General features: G+C 41.9%; 1 protein-coding gene across 1 annotated transcript in view; it reads right to left on the bottom strand.

Moving 5' to 3' along the window:
- The window catches only part of pip4k2b (phosphatidylinositol-5-phosphate 4-kinase type 2 beta), a 43,694-nt gene that overhangs the window by 18,343 nt on the left and 2,582 nt on the right, over positions 1 to 22,769 (bottom strand). The window contains exons 2-4 of the mRNA XM_003222518.4: positions 10,801 to 10,898; positions 6,409 to 6,505; positions 5,013 to 5,165 (exon numbers count right to left, since the gene is read on the bottom strand). Coding sequence (XP_003222566.1) covers positions 5,013 to 5,165; positions 6,409 to 6,505; positions 10,801 to 10,898 — 348 coding nt within the window. The remainder of the gene's footprint in view (positions 1 to 5,012; positions 5,166 to 6,408; positions 6,506 to 10,800; positions 10,899 to 22,769) is intronic.

Genomic DNA, 22,769 nt, shown 5'->3' with positions numbered 1-22,769 from the left:
GGGTACCCACCTTAAGATGGACACACTCAAAACCTGCAGATTGCGGGATGGCGCACCTGACCAGGGAGATTGTCTGCCGAAAGACCACCGCAACCCCACCTCCCCGCCCCCCGGCTCTGGCCTGCTGTTGCACCCCGAAACCTGGAGGACACAGCTGGGCGAGATTTACCCCGCCGGGCTCATCCAACCAGGTCTCGGTGATGCAAGCCAGATCCGCTGCTTCATCCAGGATCAAATCCTGGATGATAGCTGATTTACCATTGACGGATCTGGCATTAAATAGCAGGACCTTCAAACGGAGGGGACTGTCATGGAGGCTACCACTCCTATCCTTCTCCAGGGTCGCAAGAACTCTGTTGCGCTTATCCCTGGGATAAAGGTGACCACTCCTCCTCCTCCCCCACACGACCTCAATGGTCTCCCCCAGGCTCCGGTCCACTCCCCCCAGGGCGACAGGCAGGATAGAGCTCTCATTGCGATGCCCTAGTCAGCTGTCCATAAATGGGGAGCGACTCAGGATTCTATCCTGCTTAGAGTCTGAGAATGAATCCTGTAATGATGAGATGATGGAGCAGTCAGGGGAACTAGATTGACTAAACAAGAGCAATGTCTCTGGGCGGGAATCGAGAATAGATTGGGAAGGGTCTAGAGTTGAAATGGGGGACACTACACAAGATTCTAAGAGTGGAGGGGACCTAGATAAAGAGTCATGGGCACTAACCATTCTGGAACTAATGGTACCTTGAAAATGCAGTTCCGAACCTGCCATCAAGGGGCGGATTGTGGGGTCCAGAAATACCTTCCTAATATTAATACCCCATGAATTCAACAGGGGTTTACGCGCCCAAAGTGCTTCAATTAAAGTGCTATCATCAAAGGTGATAACGAGACGTATGGAGCGGTCATGAGCTTGAAAGTCCCTACGTAGCCATGAAATGAACTTAATTTTGACTACACTTGGGCTCACAGATAGTATTTGACCGAGGGACTCCTGTACCGCTCTCCTTGAGGTCCATCTGCCCCTATTCAACCATGAGTCTGTTATTTCAAACGCCAATTTTTCTAATTGAGGTAAATATTTTTGGTGGCGCATTGGGTCAAGTGTGCACAGGCCAGACTCGGATATTCCATGTGCAATTGTCCTTTTTAAACCCTGATCCGTAACCTTATGCCCAGCCCTCCCTTCTCCCCTGTAGTCATGAGGAAGCTGTCTCTCATTCTCAACGTCCCCATCTTCCTTCAAAAATTCCTCCTTATGTTCTGATTGCCATTCCCCACCCTCCCCATCAGAAGTCAAAGACCACTTATACTCGGTTGAAGTGGCAGTCGCGATGTCCTCTTCCTTCCCGATGTAACACTGACCAGGATTGCTCACCAAGAGGGAGATCCCTTTGAAGAGGTAGTCTATCTTCTCATTTAATGTAGCAAGTTGTGAGAAGACGAGGTCAAGCGACTTCCCCATAAGTTCACACAGGTGAGAAAGTTCAGTATTCCCATGAGTTCCCAGCTGATTCATTTTCCTGTACAACTTTCACCAAAAACCTTCCAACAGTACCACTCAAAAAACCTTCAAAGGTATTCCACCCTTTCTCACTGATCTTTCTCAAACGTTCTAGAACCTACTCTCCTGAGAGAACTAATTACTCTTACCAATACATACTCGGACCCTCAATCACTTTCCAAAGTCCAACAGAACCAAAACCCAAACCAATAACTCATGAGAAATCTTAGGAAATATCTCTTTACCCACCCAAAAGCCCTCAGCACTACAGTCTAACCTTCCTCACTGCACTAAACAAACAAAACAAAAGCCCAGTCATAGTACACATCACTATTAAAAATAATTACAAGAAACAAATAAAATGACCAATAGATAAACAACCACAAAAGAATCAGGCAAGATGGCGAGCCCGAACAGTAGTGTCCCAAGGTCAGCATAGATTACAGAGAGTTATTCGCTTCCTTCTCCAGAGGACTAGTGCTGGTAGAGTCCTACGCTGTAACTTCACCCTTCAGTCTCCCAAGGGGACCGGAGCAGGTGTAGAAATAGTTCCCGGTTCAGCCACTAGTTGACGAGTGGGTTCAATGGAAGACAGGCCGCTGGACGGGCGCAACGCAAGTTGTAGCCCCTCTGGCCAAGGCTGGAGGCTTGCTGCCCTCTGGTCCAGCAGGGCAGCGGCAGATGGCAGATGAAGGGCAGAAGTAATGCAGCACCTCTGGCCCAGATGACCACCGGAACCTCTGGCAAATTTCTAAGGGAGCGGGTTCCCGATGGAAGACAGTTTACTGAGAGTGCAGCTCCTCTAGCCCAGGCTACAGGCTCGCTGCCCTCCGGTCCGGCAGGGCAGCGGCAGATGGCAAATAAAGAGGTAGCGGTAATGCTGCTCCAACTGGCCCAGGCTGAGGGCTCACTGCCCTTCGGTCCGACAGAGCAATGGCAAATAGTAGATGGCTGCGACAACCTCAGGCAAGTTCGAACAAGTTCTGTCAAGTTCTGAGGGAGCTATTTCCTCGCCACCAGTCGGATGGTGATTGTGGCGATACTCAACCTTCTCCCCTTTGAGCAGTCTCTTTGGGGCTCTCCTCGCTTCCCTAGTGGGGGCGCACTGGAGCCTAGTCAAGCGGAGCAGAGGTGGGAATAGGATGGAAATAAGGAAGGAGGGAGAAAAGGCCACTAGGGTGGAGAATGGTGGCCACACAGCTCCCTTCAGATCTTCCTCTTCTCCCCTCTTGCTTTGCCACTCTCTTCCGCCACTCTCTTTCACTCCCGACCCCCAGATTGAAAGGGCGAGATTTGGGGTTTAGGTGGAAGAGGCCAGTAGCCAGTAATTGGGGAGAGAAGCGTTTACCAAGTGGCTGAAAGCAGGCAACTCCTTGCAATAGTAACTGACAACACAACCAATTTTAAAACCAATTTTTAAAATGTGCATACACACAATGAACACAGTCTGAAAGGTAGCCCAGTTTTATGGGACCAAAGGTCACAGTGGAGTCCTGGCTGCTTGCCAGGAGCTTAACTGGGATGAATATACAGCCTGACCCTCCTCGGGAAAGAGCTCCCTTCCTGACCGCAGTGACCACAGCCCTTTTCCTTCTGCCACCGCTGTTGATGCTAGTGCCTCTCCTAAGTAAACAGACATGGAAAGTGCAGATGGTGCACCACAAGTCTCTCATTCCAACTCTGATCGCAAGAGTTTTCCAACTACATTGCGGGATACCAGTACTGAGCCTTGTTTGATCCCACTGAATGAGGGAAATAAAGCAGAGGAGGAACAGAAGCACATTTCTGACCTTGGCAAAGGATGATGTCTACATGCTTACCAGTTCAGTACCCTGAGAGAGGGACAGGAAATACTGATTCAGCCCAGCCTGCCAATACTGTGGAGGGGCCTACAGTGTCTCTCCACAAAACCTCCACATCATGGCATCATCCATCAGCTTAGCAATTATGCAGAGAGAGAAGGAGATGTGTTGGGAGCTACTGGAAGACACGTGAGGCATTGAGCAGCAAAAGTGGTCGAGCATAGAGACTGACAAGCACACCAACTCATAAGTCAGACCTAGGAGTCATGGCCTCCAGATTATGTTAAACCACAATGCCCAGCAGCCATAGCCAGCAAAACCAATGGTGTAGGATGCTGGGAGTTGCAATGTGGCCTAGGGGATAAAAGCCTCACGACTTGAAGGTTGGGTTGCTGAACTGAAGGCTGCCAGGTTCGAATCCCACCCGGGGAGAGCGCGGATGAGCTCCCTCTTATCAGCTCCAGCTCCATGCGGGGACATGAGAGAAGCCTCCCACAAGGTTGGTAAAACATCAAAACATCCGGGCGTCCCCTGGGCAACAGCCTTGCAGACGGCCAATTCTCTCACTCCAGAAGCAACTCCGGTTGCTCCTGACACGGAAAAAAAAAACCCAACTGTTTCAGACACCCCTAGCCTAAAGTATAATGCACAACTTGAATTAATTGATTTTGAACTGAAAGTGGCCACTGGCAAAATTCCATATAGCCACAGAGTGGCATTATTCTATGCTTGACATCACCACGTGAGAGCCTCCTTTTGGAAATTAGAGGTAAGCATTCATTCAATTTTAATGCCAAAATTGAGAGAGAGAGAAAAGAAAAAATGGATTGTGAAGGTTTTTGGGATGACGGAAGTGGGAGAATAGGTCATAAGAAAATACACAATAATTTTGTTATGGAAAGGAAACCATATTTGAATTGTGTGGGAAGAAGGAAGGAGATAAAAGTTCTTATAGTTTTTATTAAAAAGGCTTTGTAATTTATTTTTTGCTTGTTAGAACCTTTGCATGGAATTTTATAGATGATGACTGTTGTGCTAGACGGAAGAGTGGGAGGGCGTTTCACTGGGAAGGGGGAAATGGTAATATATGAATGTCTTCAAAGGGACGGGAGGTCATCGTAACAGGACAGTGGGAGGAGGGAACAGCATAATGCAGAGCAATTACTATATGGGTTGCTATGGGTTTTCTGGGCTGTATGGCCATGTTCCAGAAGCATTCCTGACATTTTGCCCACATCTATGGCAGGCATCCTCATATGGGTGAAACGTCAGGAGAGAATGCTTCTGGAACATGGCCATACGGCCCAGAAAACACACAGCAACCCAATAATTCCAGCCATGAAAGTCTTCGACAACACAAATACAATATGGATAGTAGGAGGCATTGTTTAAAATAATATGTATTTTGTGTGTGTATATCTGTACATTTTATTGTTAATTGTGCAAACTAAATATTAAAATATTTGCTATCAATTTTAGTGCCAAAAAAACCAGCAGTGGTGCCGTATCTCATTGAGAAGAGGAGGAGACTTGCTGGAGGACTAAAGCCAAAGCATATGCCTTCTTGTTACTGACTGCAGAGAGGGGAACACTGTAGAAATGATAGAAGCCCCCTGCCAACACAAAAGGACTGTCCTTCCACATCATGCTATCTATTCTGGAACAAAAGATGGTATTTAATATCCCCCATTCCTCTACACCACCCTTACTTGGTGGTACTTCTTTAGGATGTTGTGCATCTCTGCAACATCTTCGCTCGACACCGCCTTGATGACAAACCGCCGGTCATAGGTGGTGAGGAAACGAACCCCGCACCGTCCATGGCTTTCGCTGTAGACGGGGGCACTCCGTGTCACGGAATTCTACAAAGAGGCAACAGAAGAACAAGCAGTTGCAGCAACCCAGGCCTGCAAGGGGAGCAACCTTGATTCATGAGAAAATGAGGAATATGTTCTATACAGCAGCAAAAACACTTCAAGCTGGTAGACTGCTAACTAGGTTCTATGTAGTGACTACCAGCACTTAGATTCTTTTGTGCACTAACTTCCCCCTCTCTCTTTCTCTCTGTGACACACACACAAGCCTACTTACCTACCTTCCTGTTTTTAAAATTCTATGAAATAGCTAAAAAGACTAAACTCTTCCTGTTTTGAAATACATACTGTCTGCCACGACTAGTTACACCAGGAGTATACTGGATTGATTTGTAGTTATTTCTAGATAGATCTTACCCTCACACACACAAATACCTAGATTTGTTCTGGGAGATGTAGCCACCCTGAGCATAGTCAGTTCTCATATGTTTATGCTGCAATGACTTTCTTTACCTATTCTTCTTGACTGCACATGTGGACCTCTCCCTACACTCTCAACCTCAATGTACTTGTTTTCATTGTCGTAAGTAGTACTGCCCAAATATACTACTTTCTACCTCTCATCTGAACCCTTTACCACTTGATCATTCTTTCATTCTCAAGGTATACAGGTTAAACACACAGTTAATCCTGAATTTACTATGTGATATTGGGCAGTCATCATCTTTCAGCCTAGCCTAACATCACAAAATTGTTGTGAGAAGGACAATCATGCAACTATCTCTTGAGCTCTGCAGAGCTGGGGTGTATAAGCAAAAAAATGCAAATAATAAATAACATGCATTATTCTGTCTAGGAGCCACTGGTGGCACAATGGGTTAAACCCTTGTGCCAGCAGGACTGCTGACCAAAAGGTTGGCAGTTTGAATCTGGGGAGCAGGGTGAGTTCCTGTCTCTAAGCTCCAGCTTCCAACGCAGGGACATGAGAGAAGCCTCCCACAGGATGGTAAAACATCAAACATCCGGGCATCTCCTGGGCAACATCCTTGCAGACAGCCAATTCTCTCACAGCAGAAGCATCTTGCAGTTTCTCAAGTTGCTCCTGACACACACACACATGCACACACACAAAACTATTCTGTCTTCCTTCTGGTGACTGCTCCTACTTTTGTAAGGACTCTCATATTGATCTTACACAATAAAGAAAGATCCCTTTCAATTCCATCTTAATAGGTTCAGCACAGCGCAGCTCTTCGTTCTGAGATATTGATTCCATAATCTTGCTCCATACCTGATAATCTTGGTCATCAATCCCAAACCTCTCCCGGAGATTTCGGAACACCAGTGGACAGTATTCCTTAAATTTGAAACGACTCGGCAGGTTCTCTCTGAAAAGAGGTGCGGATAAATTGTCCTTCAGTATGTTAAGATACAATCTGATTTTAAATACATTGTAGATTAAAAGACATGTAACACATTACTGTTGATTTATGTGTAATCTTTAAAAATACTTATATAAGACCTGTATGAAACAAAAACATGTTAGAAAATATGAACATTATATAAATATTTGCAGCAGAGTACTGGGATTGGCTGTTGTGTGAAAACTCACTGACATAGTTTTCTGCTATTATTTGTCACTATAATAAACAGAGATATGGTGTTAGAAAATTTTACACACATACATGTTTATCAATAGTCATCTAGGCTGTTATACTGGGGTCAATCATATTAGATGGGCAAAACAAAGGATATAAACTTCTAGTTATTCTTCTAAGGAAACAACGACAAATTCAAATGCTCAGAGGAATAGACTAACAAAGGAAAGCACGTTGTTTCTTTCTATTTTGCAAACTCTCTTGCTTCTCAATCATTCACAACAAAAGTAGTCAAGATAAAATGTGAACATTCATTAACTGAAGCAGCCTCAGTGGCTACTGGTTTATTTCCAGACAAGTTAGGATCTATAAATCCCTATATGACTTAGGTCCAGACTATGTAAAAGCCTGCATCTCCTCCATAAGAGGCCTCACATGTCTTAGGATCTTTGGAGAAGGGAGTCTAACCATGTTCACAGGCTCATTTTGGAAGGACAGAGGAGACAGCCTTTTTTGGTGTCTATGGAACTCTCAAGGGAGATGTGGTTGGACCCCATTTCTTTTATTATAACTATCTACAAGGAGCCCTTCACATTGTAGGTCATGCTCTATGATTCAAAATCTTATGTGACAAATTTGTTCACACTTTGGAGAGCCATTCAGCATTGCCTCTGGGTATGTCACTCTCACAAGGATTAACAGTTGAGAAAAGCCACCAGACTGTAGGCTTCCTGAACCCAGTTCTCACATTCAGTCTGAAGTGATAACTATATTCCCTCTTGTAGAAAAAAAGATTTATGTTTGTTCCCCTTTCTCAGGGAATAAAATAGAGGGTGACTGAAATAGAATACTCTCTTGAAAGCAACATGGTAACATCAATAGGATTCTGAATCAGCATGGACATCATATACAAAAGCTGCTTGCTCAAAAGCACTACGAACTGCAAGTTTAAAAACAAACATTGAGTGCAGCAGCTGCTGGAGAAAATTAAGGGTGTAGCCAAAACTGCACAATCAATTTTCAAAAATCAGTGAAACACTGTTACTCAAACACAGCATTGGCTCCAGAAAGAAGATATCTGGTTTCATAATAAGACATCTAGAGAACAGAAAGCAAAGATTGCTGGACAGCTACTCTTGAGCCAGAGAGATATGCATTCCTGTTTGCAATGTATACAAATCTTGACCCACCTCTACTTGTCTACACTGCAGGTTGTGAAGCTGAAATATGGCAAAATCCATCTTCCCCAAGTATGTACAAGATTATGGCATACAAAATTGACAAAACTCTTATTTAAATGGAAGCAGAAGCTTCTAAGATGTCGATGGTGCAAGTGAAAGTGGGGGAAAGAAGACAAAATCCACAAAGGTTACTAGCCTTCCCAAATCAGAGGGGAAAATAAATTTGCTAGCTAGGCCATAATCCATAAATGGCATAAGTGAAAAAAGAAGCAATTTTCTTACAGCTAAAACATGCTGGACCATCTGTTCACTTGGAAGAAATTTTCACTTGTGCTAGGTGATCAGGAAAGTGCCTATCTTAGCTTAACCCAACTTGATACTCTCTGGACATTTCAGACTAGAACTCCTATCATCCACTGCCAGCATGGCCAAAATGTCTGGGAGTGTGAAAAGTAGTTGGATGGATCCAGAGCAAGAGGAAGCTGCCATACTTCAAAGTATACAAGAAATAAATAAGCATACAGAGTTTGTCACATTCACCCCTACATATCCAGTTTTCTCAGTTTCAGCCCCCTGATGTCAGCATGACTGGGAAATTGCAAAAGCCTACAGTTCTCAGCCTAATTTTTCCACTTTCAGTCATCTGTCTCAATTTAGAATCTTATTCTTCCTACTCTTCCACCAGCATCGAATCCCCAGGCTTCCTAAGCTGTAGTTGTTTGCTTTATTCTTTAGCATTCCCACACAGCTACTTTGCTACTCACAGGAGTCATGGAAGCAACAAATGACAAGAATGATGACAAATATCAGAATAAGCAGATAAAATATGTCAAAATTTTTTTAAAAGCTCTGCAATTTAAAACACATACCCACAAGCAAATCTCTATAGAATACTGTGAAAAAACAATATAGAAGAGAAGTCGAGATAGGTATCTGATAGGCTTGAAAACATATCCCCAAATAGCTATGGTTGGACCACAAATCAACATGCTAAGAGTATTCTAGAAAACTTGTGTCACCATTGCAGGAGGACCTGCAATAGTTTTCTCTTTGTTTTAAAAACTACAAAACCTGAGATACAGAACAGCATCTTTCTAGTAAGGACATATCTATGAACAGAGGCATTCCTTTTGGTGCTTTCATATATACGTCATATCGTGTTTCCCTGAAAGTAAGGCATGCCCTGAACATAAGACCTAGTAGAGGTTTGGGGGAATTGCCAAATATAAGACATCCCCTGAAAGTAAGACCTAGGAGAAGGAAGCCGCTGCCGTCGAGGAAGGCACGTGTGGTATGAAGGAGAAAGAGGGAAAGGCGTGCACCTTTTCCTCCTTGTCCTTCGCCTTCCTCGGCAGCAGTGGCTCCCTCCTCCTCCTCTTCCTCTTCCTCTTCCTCTTCCTCTTCCTCTTCCTCCTCCTCCTCCTCCTCCTCCTCCTCCTCCTCAGAAGGCAAGGACAAGGAGGGAAAGGCATCATTGATGAGGCTCTGGCAACAGTCATCCATGCCACGGTCATGTCTAGGCTGGACTATTGCAACGCCCTGTATGTTGGCCTTCTGATGTCCACGACCCGAAAGTTCCGCATTGTTCAGAATGCGGCAGCCAGGCTACTCACAAGAACACCCATGAAATGCCATATAACACCAGTGCTGCAGCATCTGCATTGGCTTCCAACTGATTACCGTGGTCTATATAAGATGCTAGTTCTGACCTTTAAAATTCTTTACGGCCAGGGCCCATCGTACCTCAGGGACTGTCTCTCTTTCTCCCATCATCGGAGGTCGCAACGACCATCCCAACGCAACTTACTTTATATACCGGGTCCTAGAGAAGTGCATTTGGAAAGGACCAGACGCAGAGCTTTTTCTATTTCTGCCTCTGCCTTATGGAATGCCTTGCGGCCCTATATGAGAGCCATGCATGAGTTAGGGCCCTTTTACCCTAGCACTCAAGACCTGGCTCTTTACTAGAGCTTTTAATCTATGTTAATTTTATCAATATTTGTATGTATGTATTTTTATCCTTTACAATTTTATCTTTTAAATCGCCTAGAGCATCTTGGATGGAGGGCGATTAATAAGTAATTAAATGATGATGATGATGATGAAAGGTGAGCGCTATCCCCTCCTTGTCCTTTGCCTTCCTCGGCAGCAGCGGCTCCCTTCTCCTTCTCCTCCTTGGAAGGCAAGGACAAGGAGGGAAAGGCGAGCCCTTCCCCTTCCTTGCCTTTGTCTTCTTCAGCAGCAGCAGCTTCCTCGTCCAAGAAAGGCAAGGACAAGGAGGGAAAGGTGAGGACTTTTCCCTCCTTGTCCTTCGTCTTTTTTGGCAGCAGCGGCTCCTTCCTTCTCCGCCAAGGAAGGTGCGTGCGGCGCAAAGGAGGAGGGAAAAGCATGCCTTTCCCTCCTCCTTCGCGCTGCACGTGCCTTCCTCGGCAGAGGAGGAGGGAGTAAATTAAGACATCCCCTGAAAATAAGACCTAGTGTGTCTTTGGGAGCAAAAATTAATATAAGACATTGTCTTATTTTGGGGGAAACATGGTAACAGGCCTGTGTGGCAGAGGGTTGGACTGGTTGGCCCTTGTGGTCTCCTTCCAACTCTATGATTCTATAATCAAATAGTGCAGTTGGACTAAAATACTAGCAATACTAATCCCTGGTGAGTATTTTATATGCACTATATCTATATTATATTCCTGTGGGGGGTTTAAAAATATGGATAGGTATGCAGAAAACTGCATGTTAAGTTGGATCCTCCACAGCATACACTTTGTGCTTTGTTTCACTTCCACATCACGAAAAAAATGACCCAAATCTCAATGTGCATGCAAAACCAGCTATCTGCAGGCTGACATTGCAACTAGGAATGGGGAGACATGCTTTAAATCTGATATTAAATTAATTACTCACTTGTTGAAAAGATGATTGTCCACCTTAATCTTGCTGTAGGCCTTAAAGTCATCGGGCATCAACATAACAGGGACGGGGACGTTACTCAACTCATTAATCTGAAAAAGAAATGTACAATCTGAGTGGAAGGCAAAAGGAAATGATCTGCACTTCTGGCATTTGTGACCGCAGAGCCAATAAACCTTATTAAACTTTAATAGGCAATTTCAGCACTAAATGGATGACCTGCAGTTGTACAGTACAGGAAAGAAATTTATATTCAACTACTTCATAAGGGCGTTTCCCAATTGGAAATCTGCTCTGCATTCACTGAGAAAAAGAGGAGAGAGGTTTAAAATGTCAAGGCATTTGGGGAAACTGAGGCTATGTTCCATGGAGTCACTAGGGTTTTGTGCGTGTCTCACTTAGGGACAAAGCCATGCTTTCAGAAACTAAAGCTGACCATAGCTGTGCTAAGAAAAGATAAATGCTACGAACTATACAAACCATGCAATCTTACAAAGATTTACTTCGCCCTCTCTCCGTATCGTAACAGCCATGGGAAAACGCACAACAACCAAAGACATATCTCTCACTACAAGGAGGTTTATTACATTTTGAAAGTATTGACCAAGCCTATATTTGCAACCATTAGGGAGAAAAAACTGATTCTCATTTTTAAAGGACAGCTGAGATGTTCGACATGTGGCCCCTTACCTAACTGCTCACTAAGAGTTATGAAATATCTCACAAAACTGTTATTTGAAAGGACAAAGTATAATGACCAAACATAGGGATTTTCATAAAAACCAATGAAAGTGCTTATAAATAACAATTGGGAGCGGGTGGGGGAACATGCAGACACTCTTTGGACAGAAATAAATAACTGCTTTAGAACGTCTTTATCCACTCTGCAGTGACTTGCAGATTTATGATACTGAGAACCTGGAGTAAAAGTCAGTTCTGTTCTGGATTAAAAATGGAAGCTCACTTTACAGCACAGGAATATAACAAGATCTTGCATGACACAGCATAGAGCAATAGAACAGACATGCAGAACTATGGTTACTACTGTTCATTCAATGTTCCTCAGTTGCTGTTGAGCTATTGCAGTTCCCCCACATGGATGTCACTGGTGGAGAGTAAGGCATAGTCAAGTGCAAAACTGTTTCTTCATTTGCTGATATCTACAGTACTTTGGGTTTCTAGAAGACAGAGTGAATAATATAGTCATTCTGTGCTTGGCTACAGGAGCATATCATCATTGTGTGACTTCAAGTCTTTTGTGGCTTATGGTGACTCTAAGACAAATTGAGCAAAAAGTTTTCCTGGGAGAGTTTTTTCAGAAAGGGTTTATGCTTGGAAAATGATAGTGTGCCTAGTCGAGGTTTCCTTGGCCGTGTGGGTTTTTAAACTCTGATCTCTCAGTGTCTTTGTCCAAAACACAATCCATTACACCTGATGCTGGTCTATGATTCCCTCTCAACTCTCCAAAAAATGGCCAGGGTGTATGTGTCTGCAGTGGCTCAAAAATGGTCAGGGTGTATGTGTCTGCAGTGGCTAAACATTAAGTTTGAACTTGAATATGTTGAATGGATTTTAACTTTGAATTTTAATACTGTTTACATTTAATTCTGTTTTAATGTTTGTCTATGTGTATATTTTAAATTGTGTAATAATGCTTTTATGTTAAGCCGCTTTGAGTCCCTTCAGGAGAGATAAAGTGGGGTATAAATAAATATAATAAGTCTGGGCACAAGCGCAAATACCAACCTTTACAACAACCAGGTATTTGGATTTACACCTGTGTAGCCCCCTAACAGGATGACAACCCAAGAGCAGAAAGCCAAAACATACCACCTCCACCTCTGAACTGTAGAGTGCAATGGGAAATTGTATACACGTGGATGCTCTCTCATACAAGTTGAATAGAGCAGGTGAGTCTCACTGAGGTCAAAAGAGTCCACTCGATTTTTACAGCAGTACCAGTACATGATCGGTCACCAGGAACGCAGTATCACCTTGGCCTCTTAGAATACAATCTCCCTCATTAGGTTTCCAATTCAAACGTATCCTCATATGTTGTGTTGACATTTAGTATAGCATTACAGGACATAGTAAGGGAGTTTGTTATTTGACCTTCGCTGTTCCAAAGTCCCCTATTTGACCTAAGACATGCAGTCCTAAACACTGGTATTGAAGGATTTTGACTGAAGATGATTTCAACAGGCATGCCGAGGATTTGGCCTCCATGGCAGCCATGGAGTTGTCAGAGTCACCTTATGTTAGAAATTATCTAATAAGAAGCGAAAGCCTTGATCTGTCTGGTTCTGTATGCTAAAATGATTAGCAAGGGCTCTCTAGGGTTTCAGACCAGATTTTCTCAACTAGAAATCAGGAAATAATGGAAGGAGAAAAAAATGAAACCTAGGGTGGAGTGTAATTTTTGTAATGAGTCAGACCACCATCTCAATTCCCCCCCCCCCAGACAAATAGGAAAAAATGAATACAGAATATTTTCTTTTCAAATAATGAGTACAATGTTTAAGACAAAGTGTCCACTATCCCCAAAATAATTTCTAAAGATTCTGTAAGAATTTTGTATATAACATACAATTCCTGTTACTGCTTGTTTTTTCTCAGTCTTTTAACAGAAAAGAGTGATTTGTGTCTGCTTGGCACTATGATTAACTAATGGAAACAAAATAGGTTTCATTGTATTATAAATGTCAATCTTCTATTTTATTTTTACTGTCTGCATGTGTGTGCATGTACCTGCACCTCAAATTGTAAAAATCAGGGAGGCGTTCCTTACAGTTCAGGACCTTGTAGCTTAGTTTGTAGCAAAAAAAATAAATTAAAAATATAAAATTCAATTTGTAATTATATCCTAGATAAACTATATTTTCACTATATCAAATACAACCATTTTATATTCTTAAAATAATGAAATGGATTGCAGTCTGTAAAATGGGAGTCATCTTGCATTGTTCAATTTGTCCAAAATTTCTCTTTTTATCTAGAAAAGCTTTTTTCCTCCATGGCTTCAATATTTCTGGAAATGTGACAACTCTATTCCAAACTCTCCATGGAGATGTCATTAATTTAAATCTGCATGCAAACCATATGCTCTATCACTGAGTTCCTCCTCAACACATATGGTATTGCATACACATAGTCCGGTTTGGAAAGGAGAAGAAACAGTGACGTATACTGTGGAGGAAGGTGTTCACAAGTTTGGTACGTTTTAGGCTAGAAGTAGACAAAATGGTGCTCTATAGATGTTCAAAACTGCAGCTCCATACATCCCCGATTAGTTTATCCAAAAATCAGGATGAGAATTACAGACTGGCATATCTACAGGGGTTGCCTACATATGTTTAGGCTATTGACATCTGGACAGACAAAACTCCAGCCTTGATCTCTGGGGGATCTAGTCAAGTTTCTAAATGGTTTTGGAGGGTTTGCTTCCTGATGGGGCTTATGTTTATCTTGATGTCTTGGCTGATTTTGAGAATTCAAAGACAATGAGGACAATTAACAATTAACTCTCGGGCATCTTCTCCTGACCAGAAGAACCAAATCACTTGTTAGCATTTTAAGGAGAAAGGAACAATGAAATTAAATTAAATGAGCAGAGGATTACCTGAGTTCAGATGAAGGGATAATAATAACAAACCTGGTCAGATCCTAGCTACAATCCATTTGAAAGCCTATTTAATAGTGTTCTTGGCAGCAACATCATACTTCACTTCCACCACTGCATTTGTACAATATTGGCTAAAGTACCTTAAGGACCTGCAGTTCAACTCTGATTCCCATGTGCATTTTCTGTGTTCTCAGAAACCCTCTGAAAGTACTGTATTTACTCAAGCCTAATGCACCATCAAATCTAATGGACACCTCAATTTTCAAAGCCCTGAAACAAAATAAAGTATTTGCTGCCAGATGTAATGCACAGCGGCAAAAAAATGCAACTCTGCAATTTGGCCAAAAAAGGGGCGCATTATAGTTGCTTTGTGCATAGAATTCCTTCGTGCATTTGAATACCAAAGCTTCCAGCAATAGAAAATAAAACCTGGGGTGCATCTCTGCTATAGAATAAATCCACTTTCATTGCCTTGGTTCAATGCTATGGAATCCTGGAGGCTACAGCTTGACAAAGTGTTGAGCCTTCTCAGCCACAGAATACTGATGCCTCATCAAACTACAAATCCAAGGATTGCATAGCATTGAGCCATAACCATTAAATTAGAGATGGAGTCCCTCATAGGAGCTCCAGGTGCTCCTCAAGCAGCTTATCCTTTTGCTTTGGCTCAGCACTAAGTTTATCATATGATGCAACTTTAATCCGCACCCTAATTTTGGCTAGATAATTTTGCCAAAAAAAGGTGAGCAACAGATTTAAGTAAATAGGGTATTATTAAATAGGGTATTATCTTCCCTTCTCCAATTAACCTATCCAGTAATTGAAGATCTCAATCACAGATTTCTCTGACATCTGATTGAATCTTTAAGATAATGTACATATTATTACTGAATAAACCTTTTCACTGGTGATGCTGCAAATAATGGAATTCCCTTTTAAATGTATAGTGATGGAAGCCTCTTTACCACATTTTAAACAACAAACGTCATACTCTTCTCTTTAGCTTTTAATAGTATTTGATTGCCTCTTATGGTTTTGTTTTCCCTGTTCTATGTCTTGATTATCTGTGTTAGGGTTTCTTTATACCGATTATTTGCTGATTGTTCATATAAAGTATTTTTTCCCACGGCAATCAGATCTAAACAAGACAACTTAGTTGTCTTTCCATATCACTGAATGAACATTTATATATTGAATAGGCATTTCTTCCTTCAAAGAAATTGGATTTGGAGACATTTTCATTAATAAGTCTGAAAAGGCAACTTTTCACATTCCTCGCTGATCTTTGTGAGGGTAAAATTAGCTGAAAAGATATACTTAGATTTGAAAAAGAAATTATGCAACCCACAGTGTGTATAAAAATTTCATCAGTGATGAAATCCTTCTACTGTATGCAGCAAAGACTTGGAAATAGAAATCTGAATATTCTAAAGTTGACAGTTTTCGCACCACATAGAAGCAATTGTGTACGTTTATTTAGGAGCAATTTCCATTTACTCCAATCCAGTTTCCCTCAATCCGGCAATCTCCAGTTGGGTTGAACTCCCAATTCCTTCCATCCACAACCAGCATGACCAAGTTGCTTCTGTGTAAATTACTTGCTCTACCTGGATGGTTTGATAAATTAGTTCGACAGTGATTTATAAGTTATGTGTGCAAAGGCGCTCTACCCACACTGGGTAAATGGAAATTAGAAATGACGCATTCTTACATTGTTACAACATCATTTTGGCTGTAACAATTAAAAAGATTTATATTCCCTTGGATGGCTTCTAGGCCAATGGGCATATATTTTTCCTATATCCAGGAACAAATTAATGACAGTTATCTCATGGTGTCCTGATTTATCTTTGCTTAATGAGTACTCATAGGCAGGATCTTGATTTCAGGGCAGTGGTTATGTTTATGGGATTTCACCATGCTGTCAATAAGCTATGTCATAGAAACCTGATGCTTTTTTGTTTCCTTCCCTGGGATTATGTAATTTTTTACGCATAAGCAGAGAGATTGGCTGACTCCAATCATGCACAGAACGGTAGGTTCATTCAACATGATGGATACACTTTTGAGGCATATTTCAACCATCCTTGCAAAGCAGCAGAACAGCTCAATGCATCACATGTCTTAGGACAGAGATGAGCAAGTACGACCTCCAAAATGTTGTTAGAGTGCAACTCCCATCTGCCCTATCTAACATAGAAATTGGGAAGAGATGATTGAAAATGTAATTCAACCACATTTGGAGGGTCACAGTTGCCCATTCTTGATTATGCCAACACTGCCATGCTGAACTTAACTGGAATGGCATTCAAAATAAAATTAATCTATATGCACTTCAATATCTTCAATGGTCAAACATGCCAAATGCTATATGGGGATCATATCCAGGAGCAGAAGGGATATCAAAATCTTGCTTCTGGTAATATGGCTGTGTGGTTTTAATTTATATTGAATCTGTATAATTGTTCTGTTTTAATTGTATCTGTTTTGTACTCAGTTTCAAACCTATTTTATTAAGCCGTTCTTAGTGTCTTTCCATGCTTTTAATTATATCCTTTGTTCCACCCTGACATGACTTGTTTATGTTTCCCAATATAGTGTGCACACACCTCTTTTACATGTGTTTTAGATGTATACAACAACTGCAGCACTTTATGGTTTGTTGACTGTAATAAAGGCATACTGGACTAGATTGGCATTCAAAATAATCAAATAATTTGTTGAGAATGATAAAAGAAGCCATTCAGTACATTTGGTCAGTCAAGAAAGTGTGTGGGCTGCCAAAACCTGTGTATAAAGCAAACCATTCCATCTGGTTTTAGCAAGCAACTGAAGTACAGACTGCAGGGGAAAGCAAAAAATAAAAGCTCACTAAGCTCTAGGAGGTGGAATGGGATTTCCTCTCCTGACTCAAGCACATGTAAGAACCAGCTGCTTGCCAAAGCAAGTCATCTTTTGGGCACCAATCTTTGCATAAGGAATCCTATAAGTTTGCTTCCTCTGAACAGGGAAAACCCAATAAAATATTTTCTCCATTCCTCAGTATAAGCTTATATCCCTTTTACAGCCAGTGTTCCTTAATCGGATTAGGATCATTCCCTCTATGAATTAAAATGTGTAGTACATTTCATTCTCACTCCAAGAAAGTAAGAGGTGGCATTGTTGTTCTTGCATGGCGTGCCTGTTTTTATGCCGATGCTTCTGCATTTCTACCGCAAAGGATTTCAGGTTCCAAAAGTGGGAAGAATCATTACAAAAGATTCTAGAGCCCTGCCTCTTAAACTGTGGGTCTCGATCCCAAACAGAGTACTCTTTAGCTCAATATTGCGGTCCCAAAAATTTGACAACAGTCAAAGGTAAAAAACTGCACCCATTTATACAAATCTGTTAGCAACAACATGCAGTGTTTATAGTGGAGCCTGCAGAGGATGCTTCAGCTGTACTTCATTGATAGAATAATCATCCTGTTTAGCAAGTCTTACAAATGCTGGTTTATTATCAATAAATGTTTGATTTTTATACATTTTATATATCTACATACCCAGGTTTGTTTTAAAATGTGTCAGGCAGAAAAGGGGCACGACTGGAAAAAATTAAGAAGCCCTGTCCTAGAGAACTGCTACTGGCCAGTAATCTCTAGGTTCTAGGTTACACAAACCAATAGAGTCATTACCAAGTACAATCAGCCCCGCCTCCCCCATCGCCACATTTGCTTTGGGTAGGAATATAGAATCCCTGTGAGCATGAAAAACCACAAACAATACTATTTTTTCTTACCTCTGAGAACACCTCTCTAGGAATTTCTAAGTTTTCCAGCATGACTTTATGGTCAATTTCAGCTGGAGGAAGGCTACAGAATCGCATTGGACAACCTAGAGATTCCTAGAGAAGTGTTCTCTCAAGAAATCTCAACATCCCCCTGCATGACTGAAGGGTCACATTGGAGGACCTAGAGATTATTAGAGAGAAACAGTTTTAATCAAATCCATTAATAACCAAATCCACAAAAACCAAAACTTCAAATGCAAGGGAACAATTGTAGCTTAATGCTTTACTTCAAGAACTTGTAATATTCAAATTTACTGGAGTCCATTCCCTCCTGGACTTATGTTTGATCAGGAGGCAGCGATAGAACCATACTGATTCATGAAGCACAGAAGCACATTATGCAGTTTCCCCTGATGGTTAAGTAATTCTGTTGCCTGTGAAGGGGAAAGTGATTTCCTTGCATTTATGAACCAAATTGATTTGATGCAGCAATACAACAGGATTTCAAGCAGAGAAGAATCCAGGGAGACACCATGCCAAAGCTGTCAAGTCCTATGGCTCCGCGTGTGAGTGGTTAACTTAGGGTCCTTCACACAGTTGAATTAGTTTGTTCATGACAAGCAATTGGGAAGACACCCTTCATCATACACATAAGAATGGAAGAAGAGCTTAATGACTGAGATGCAGGGCCACTGGGTTTGTGCTTGCTGCTTCTAAAAACTGTCAGCTAAATGACTGTGGGAAGCAGACAACCTTCCACTGTCCCCTAAGATTTTCTGTCATCACATGTTTGTCTCTTTACTCATTGCAAGCAAGTCACAGACATTAGACTCTGCAAATTCCAACCTCATTCCTAAGCAGAAGCTGACAATATTCCACAAGGCAACGAGAAGAGGAGCACAGGGGGTTTTTTTTGGGAGGGAGATAGTCAAATGTCTGTGAGAGGAGGAACACATATTTGGGAGAGGGAGGAGAAAAAGCCAATACGAGTCTAGGCTGCATCAATAGAAGTATAGTGTCTAGATTGAAGGAAGTCAATAGTTCCACTCCATTTTGCTTTTGTCAGACGTCACTTGGAAGTCTGGGTCCAGTTCTGGACACCACGATTCAAGAAAGATATTGGCAAACTGGAACATGCTCAGAGAAAGCAACCAAAACAATCAAAAATTTGAAAGCAGAGCTCTATAAGGAGAGGTCTGGGAACATGAGAGCAATTTTTAAATATTTGAAAGGATATCATATTGAGGAGTGGGCAGGCTTGTTTTCTGCTGCGCCAGTGACTAGCACACAGAGCTATGGATTCAGGAAAAAAGATTGCACCTAACAGAAGAACTTCCTGATGCTTAGAGCTGTTTGGCAATGGAATATGCTGTTTCAGAGTCTCCTCTGAACGTTTTATGCAGTGGTTGGATGGTCATCTGTCAGAAGTGCTTTGAATGGCCAGGGGTTGGACTGGATGATTCTTATTATATCTTCCAACTCTATGACTCTATGAACTCAAACAGTTCAAAAAGAAAACTCTGAATTTTAAGTACCAGTTAGCTCATGTAAGCAGAAGATAAACGGAAGAAATCCACACAATTGCTAAGAGCAGCCAAATGACTGACAAACCCAGCCAACTCCAAGTCATGATGACGTATTCTGTCTATCACAGTGGCTGGCCAGCCAGAAGCCGCCTAGAAGACAACAGATTTGCCCCAGTGCCTAACTATCAGAGGCATTCTGCTTCTACAATGGAGGACTTCTCTGCTGTGACGAATATCTTCTACTGGTCTGACATTTCCTTAAACACACCCAAATATTAATTACCACAAAAACATGGAAATAAATATTACAGAGTTGCCGATCAGCCGGAGGTGAGAAACATTATGGTAATTTGGGACTCAATCACACTTCTGTACTTGGCTTCTATATCCCCATGTTAAAAGTCCAGATCTCCATTACTCCTTAAACATGTATTAGCAAAACTGGCATTCTCATTCTTGCTGGTGTGCTCTGTTTAAAAACTTGACAGGAAATCTGATCTGAAGCCATGGGCTTAGTGTCTAGTACAGTTGAAAAAGAGGTTTAACAAAATTTGCAACAAAAAACAAACAAATCATAGCTGTGATGTTGCTGTTTGCCACAGAAAATGTGACAGTTGTTTGTGTATGGCATTTTTGCCATCTGCATCATAGGCAGGGCAAGTATACACCTGTAATTTGAAGTGATAGGTGCCATTTCTCCCTGATAACATGGACATGTTGCCACACATCATTTGTTAAGACCGATACAAAGAGAATTCAATCCCAGCCCACAAAAAGAAGGAGTGGCTGATATTAAAAATGTGTCCTTCCACGTACTCTGGGATCATCTTGATAACTAGAGCTAATTACATTTTCAGGAGATCACAATGGAAGCCTTTAAAGGATGTCATCGAATTCTTAAAATATTTTTTTAAATGTTTTTAAATCCTAGACAGGGATCACAAGTACATACTTGCACATAACAAAAACAGAAACTATGATGCTAATTCGCAAATATTTATGTAGAATTTATATGGCACTCTGCCGCAAACTGAAAATACATATTTTTTCCCGCTTGGGGAAAATTTTCATTTTACAATGAATGCAATCGTTTGCTCCAGACAACTGAGCACAGGATGTGAAATTAAACCAAGTTTCAACTGGACTGCCCTGTCTTGACAAGGGAAGGTGCCAATAATTTCTGCTACATAACATAAAAGAAAAGCTCTGAATCAATTGACACAATCCAGTGGTCTAGTTACCTAAACATATAGTTTATAGATAAATTTCAAATATTGTACAGATTGCACAAAGTTTCAACTTTTTTTTTCGTGTCAGGAGCAACTTGAGAAACTGCAAGTCGCTTCTGGTGTGAGAGAACAGACCGTCTGCAAGGACGTTGCCCAGGGGACGCCTGGATGTTTTTTGATGTTTTTATCATCCTTGTGGGAGGCTTCTCTCATGTCCCCGCATGGAGCTGGAGCTGATAGAGGGAGCTCGTCTGCACTCTCCCTGGGTGGGATTCGGACCTGGCAGCTTTCAGATCAGCAACCGAACCTTCAAGTCACGAGGCTTTAATCCACTACACCACCGGGGGCTCCAATGTGCATTAACATTTACATATATGTGCTTTTGCTGTAAAGGAAATAGTACATTCAAGAAACCCAAATTCATTGTAGATAAAAACAAAAAAGTGGATGGGCGGGCAATAGAAAAGATGACTTGTGCTAAACTGACATATAGCTGATAAATGCATGAGAGTTATTGGTACAGTACATTTGAATAAGGCTTCAATCCCACATAGATGGAACTATGTTGCAATGAAATCAAATGATTTCACTTGTGAGATATATAGGGTTCTACAGTTAAGTACAGAAAGGGGCTGACATATTGCTTGGGAGAACAAAAAAGTTTTTAACTGCTTTTTGAAGAAGGGTAGCGAGGAGAACGTTTTGATTTCCTTCAGAAGGCAGTTCGGGGGGGGGGGGGGGGGGGCGGGAACTGAAGAAGGCCCTCTCTCTCGTCCCATCAACCGGATTTGAGATGGAGGCGGGGGAGCGAAGAGGGTTTCCCATGATGATCGCAGTGTCTGGGCAGGTTCGTATGAAGAGGGGTGGTTGGCCAAATAGTCTGATCCCAAACTGTTTAGGGCTTTAAAGGTACTGATCAGCACTTTAAATTTCTCTTGGTAGCAAACTGGGAGCAGTGGAGCTGCTGTAGCATGGGAGTTGTTCGATCCCTGTGTGGTGCTCCAGTTAGTAACCTGGTAGCTGACCAGGTTAGTTGAAACTAACCAGGTTAGTTGAAATCAGTTGAAACTTCCGAACGCTCTTCAAAGGCAGCCCCAGGTGGAGTGTGTTGCAGTAGGTTATTAACAGGTGCTGGACACAGGGAGCATACCACCTCCCTGTTAAAGCACCTGCACTGGCTGCCCATTCCTCTCTGGGCCTGGTGCTGGTTTTGATCTTTAAAGCCCTAAATCAGTGGTTCACAACCTATGGGTCCCCAGGTGTTTTGGCCTACAACTCCCAGAAATCCCAGCCAGTTTATCAGCTGTTAGGATCTCTGGGAGTTGAAGGTCAAAACATCTGGGGACCCACAGGTTGAAACCATTGCCCCAAATAGTTCAGGTCCTACTTACCTATCTGACTGCATCTTCTCATAGCAACCTGCCCAAATGTTAAGATCCTCTAGCGAGGCCCTGCTCCCACTGTCACCACCATCACAAATGCAGTTGGTGCCAACGAGAGAGAGGGCCTTCTCAGTGGCTGCTCCAACTCTTTGGAATCCCTCTCTAAGAAGGTTAAAACACCCCCTTCTCTGAAATCTTTTAAAAAGCAGCTAAAGACCTTCCTGTTCATGCAAGCTTTTGATGAAGACACTTAGCTGTAATGACAGGAAGGCTAACTTTTATTGAGTCGTGTTAATCTTATTATCTGCCTTGTTGAGTAACTTGTAATAATTGTATTAGATGAATGTTTTTAAATATGTATAATTATCTCTGATTGCAAAATAGTTTTATAGGTTGTGTTTTATATATGTACATTATTTTATATTGTCTTTTACAC

Source organism: Anolis carolinensis, chromosome 6 (assembly GCF_035594765.1).
Source record: "Anolis carolinensis isolate JA03-04 chromosome 6, rAnoCar3.1.pri, whole genome shotgun sequence".
NCBI classification, from domain to species: Eukaryota; Metazoa; Chordata; class Lepidosauria; order Squamata; family Dactyloidae; genus Anolis; species Anolis carolinensis.
The sequence above is the reverse complement of the archived record's forward strand: the minus strand, read 5'-3'. Positions and strand labels throughout refer to the sequence as shown.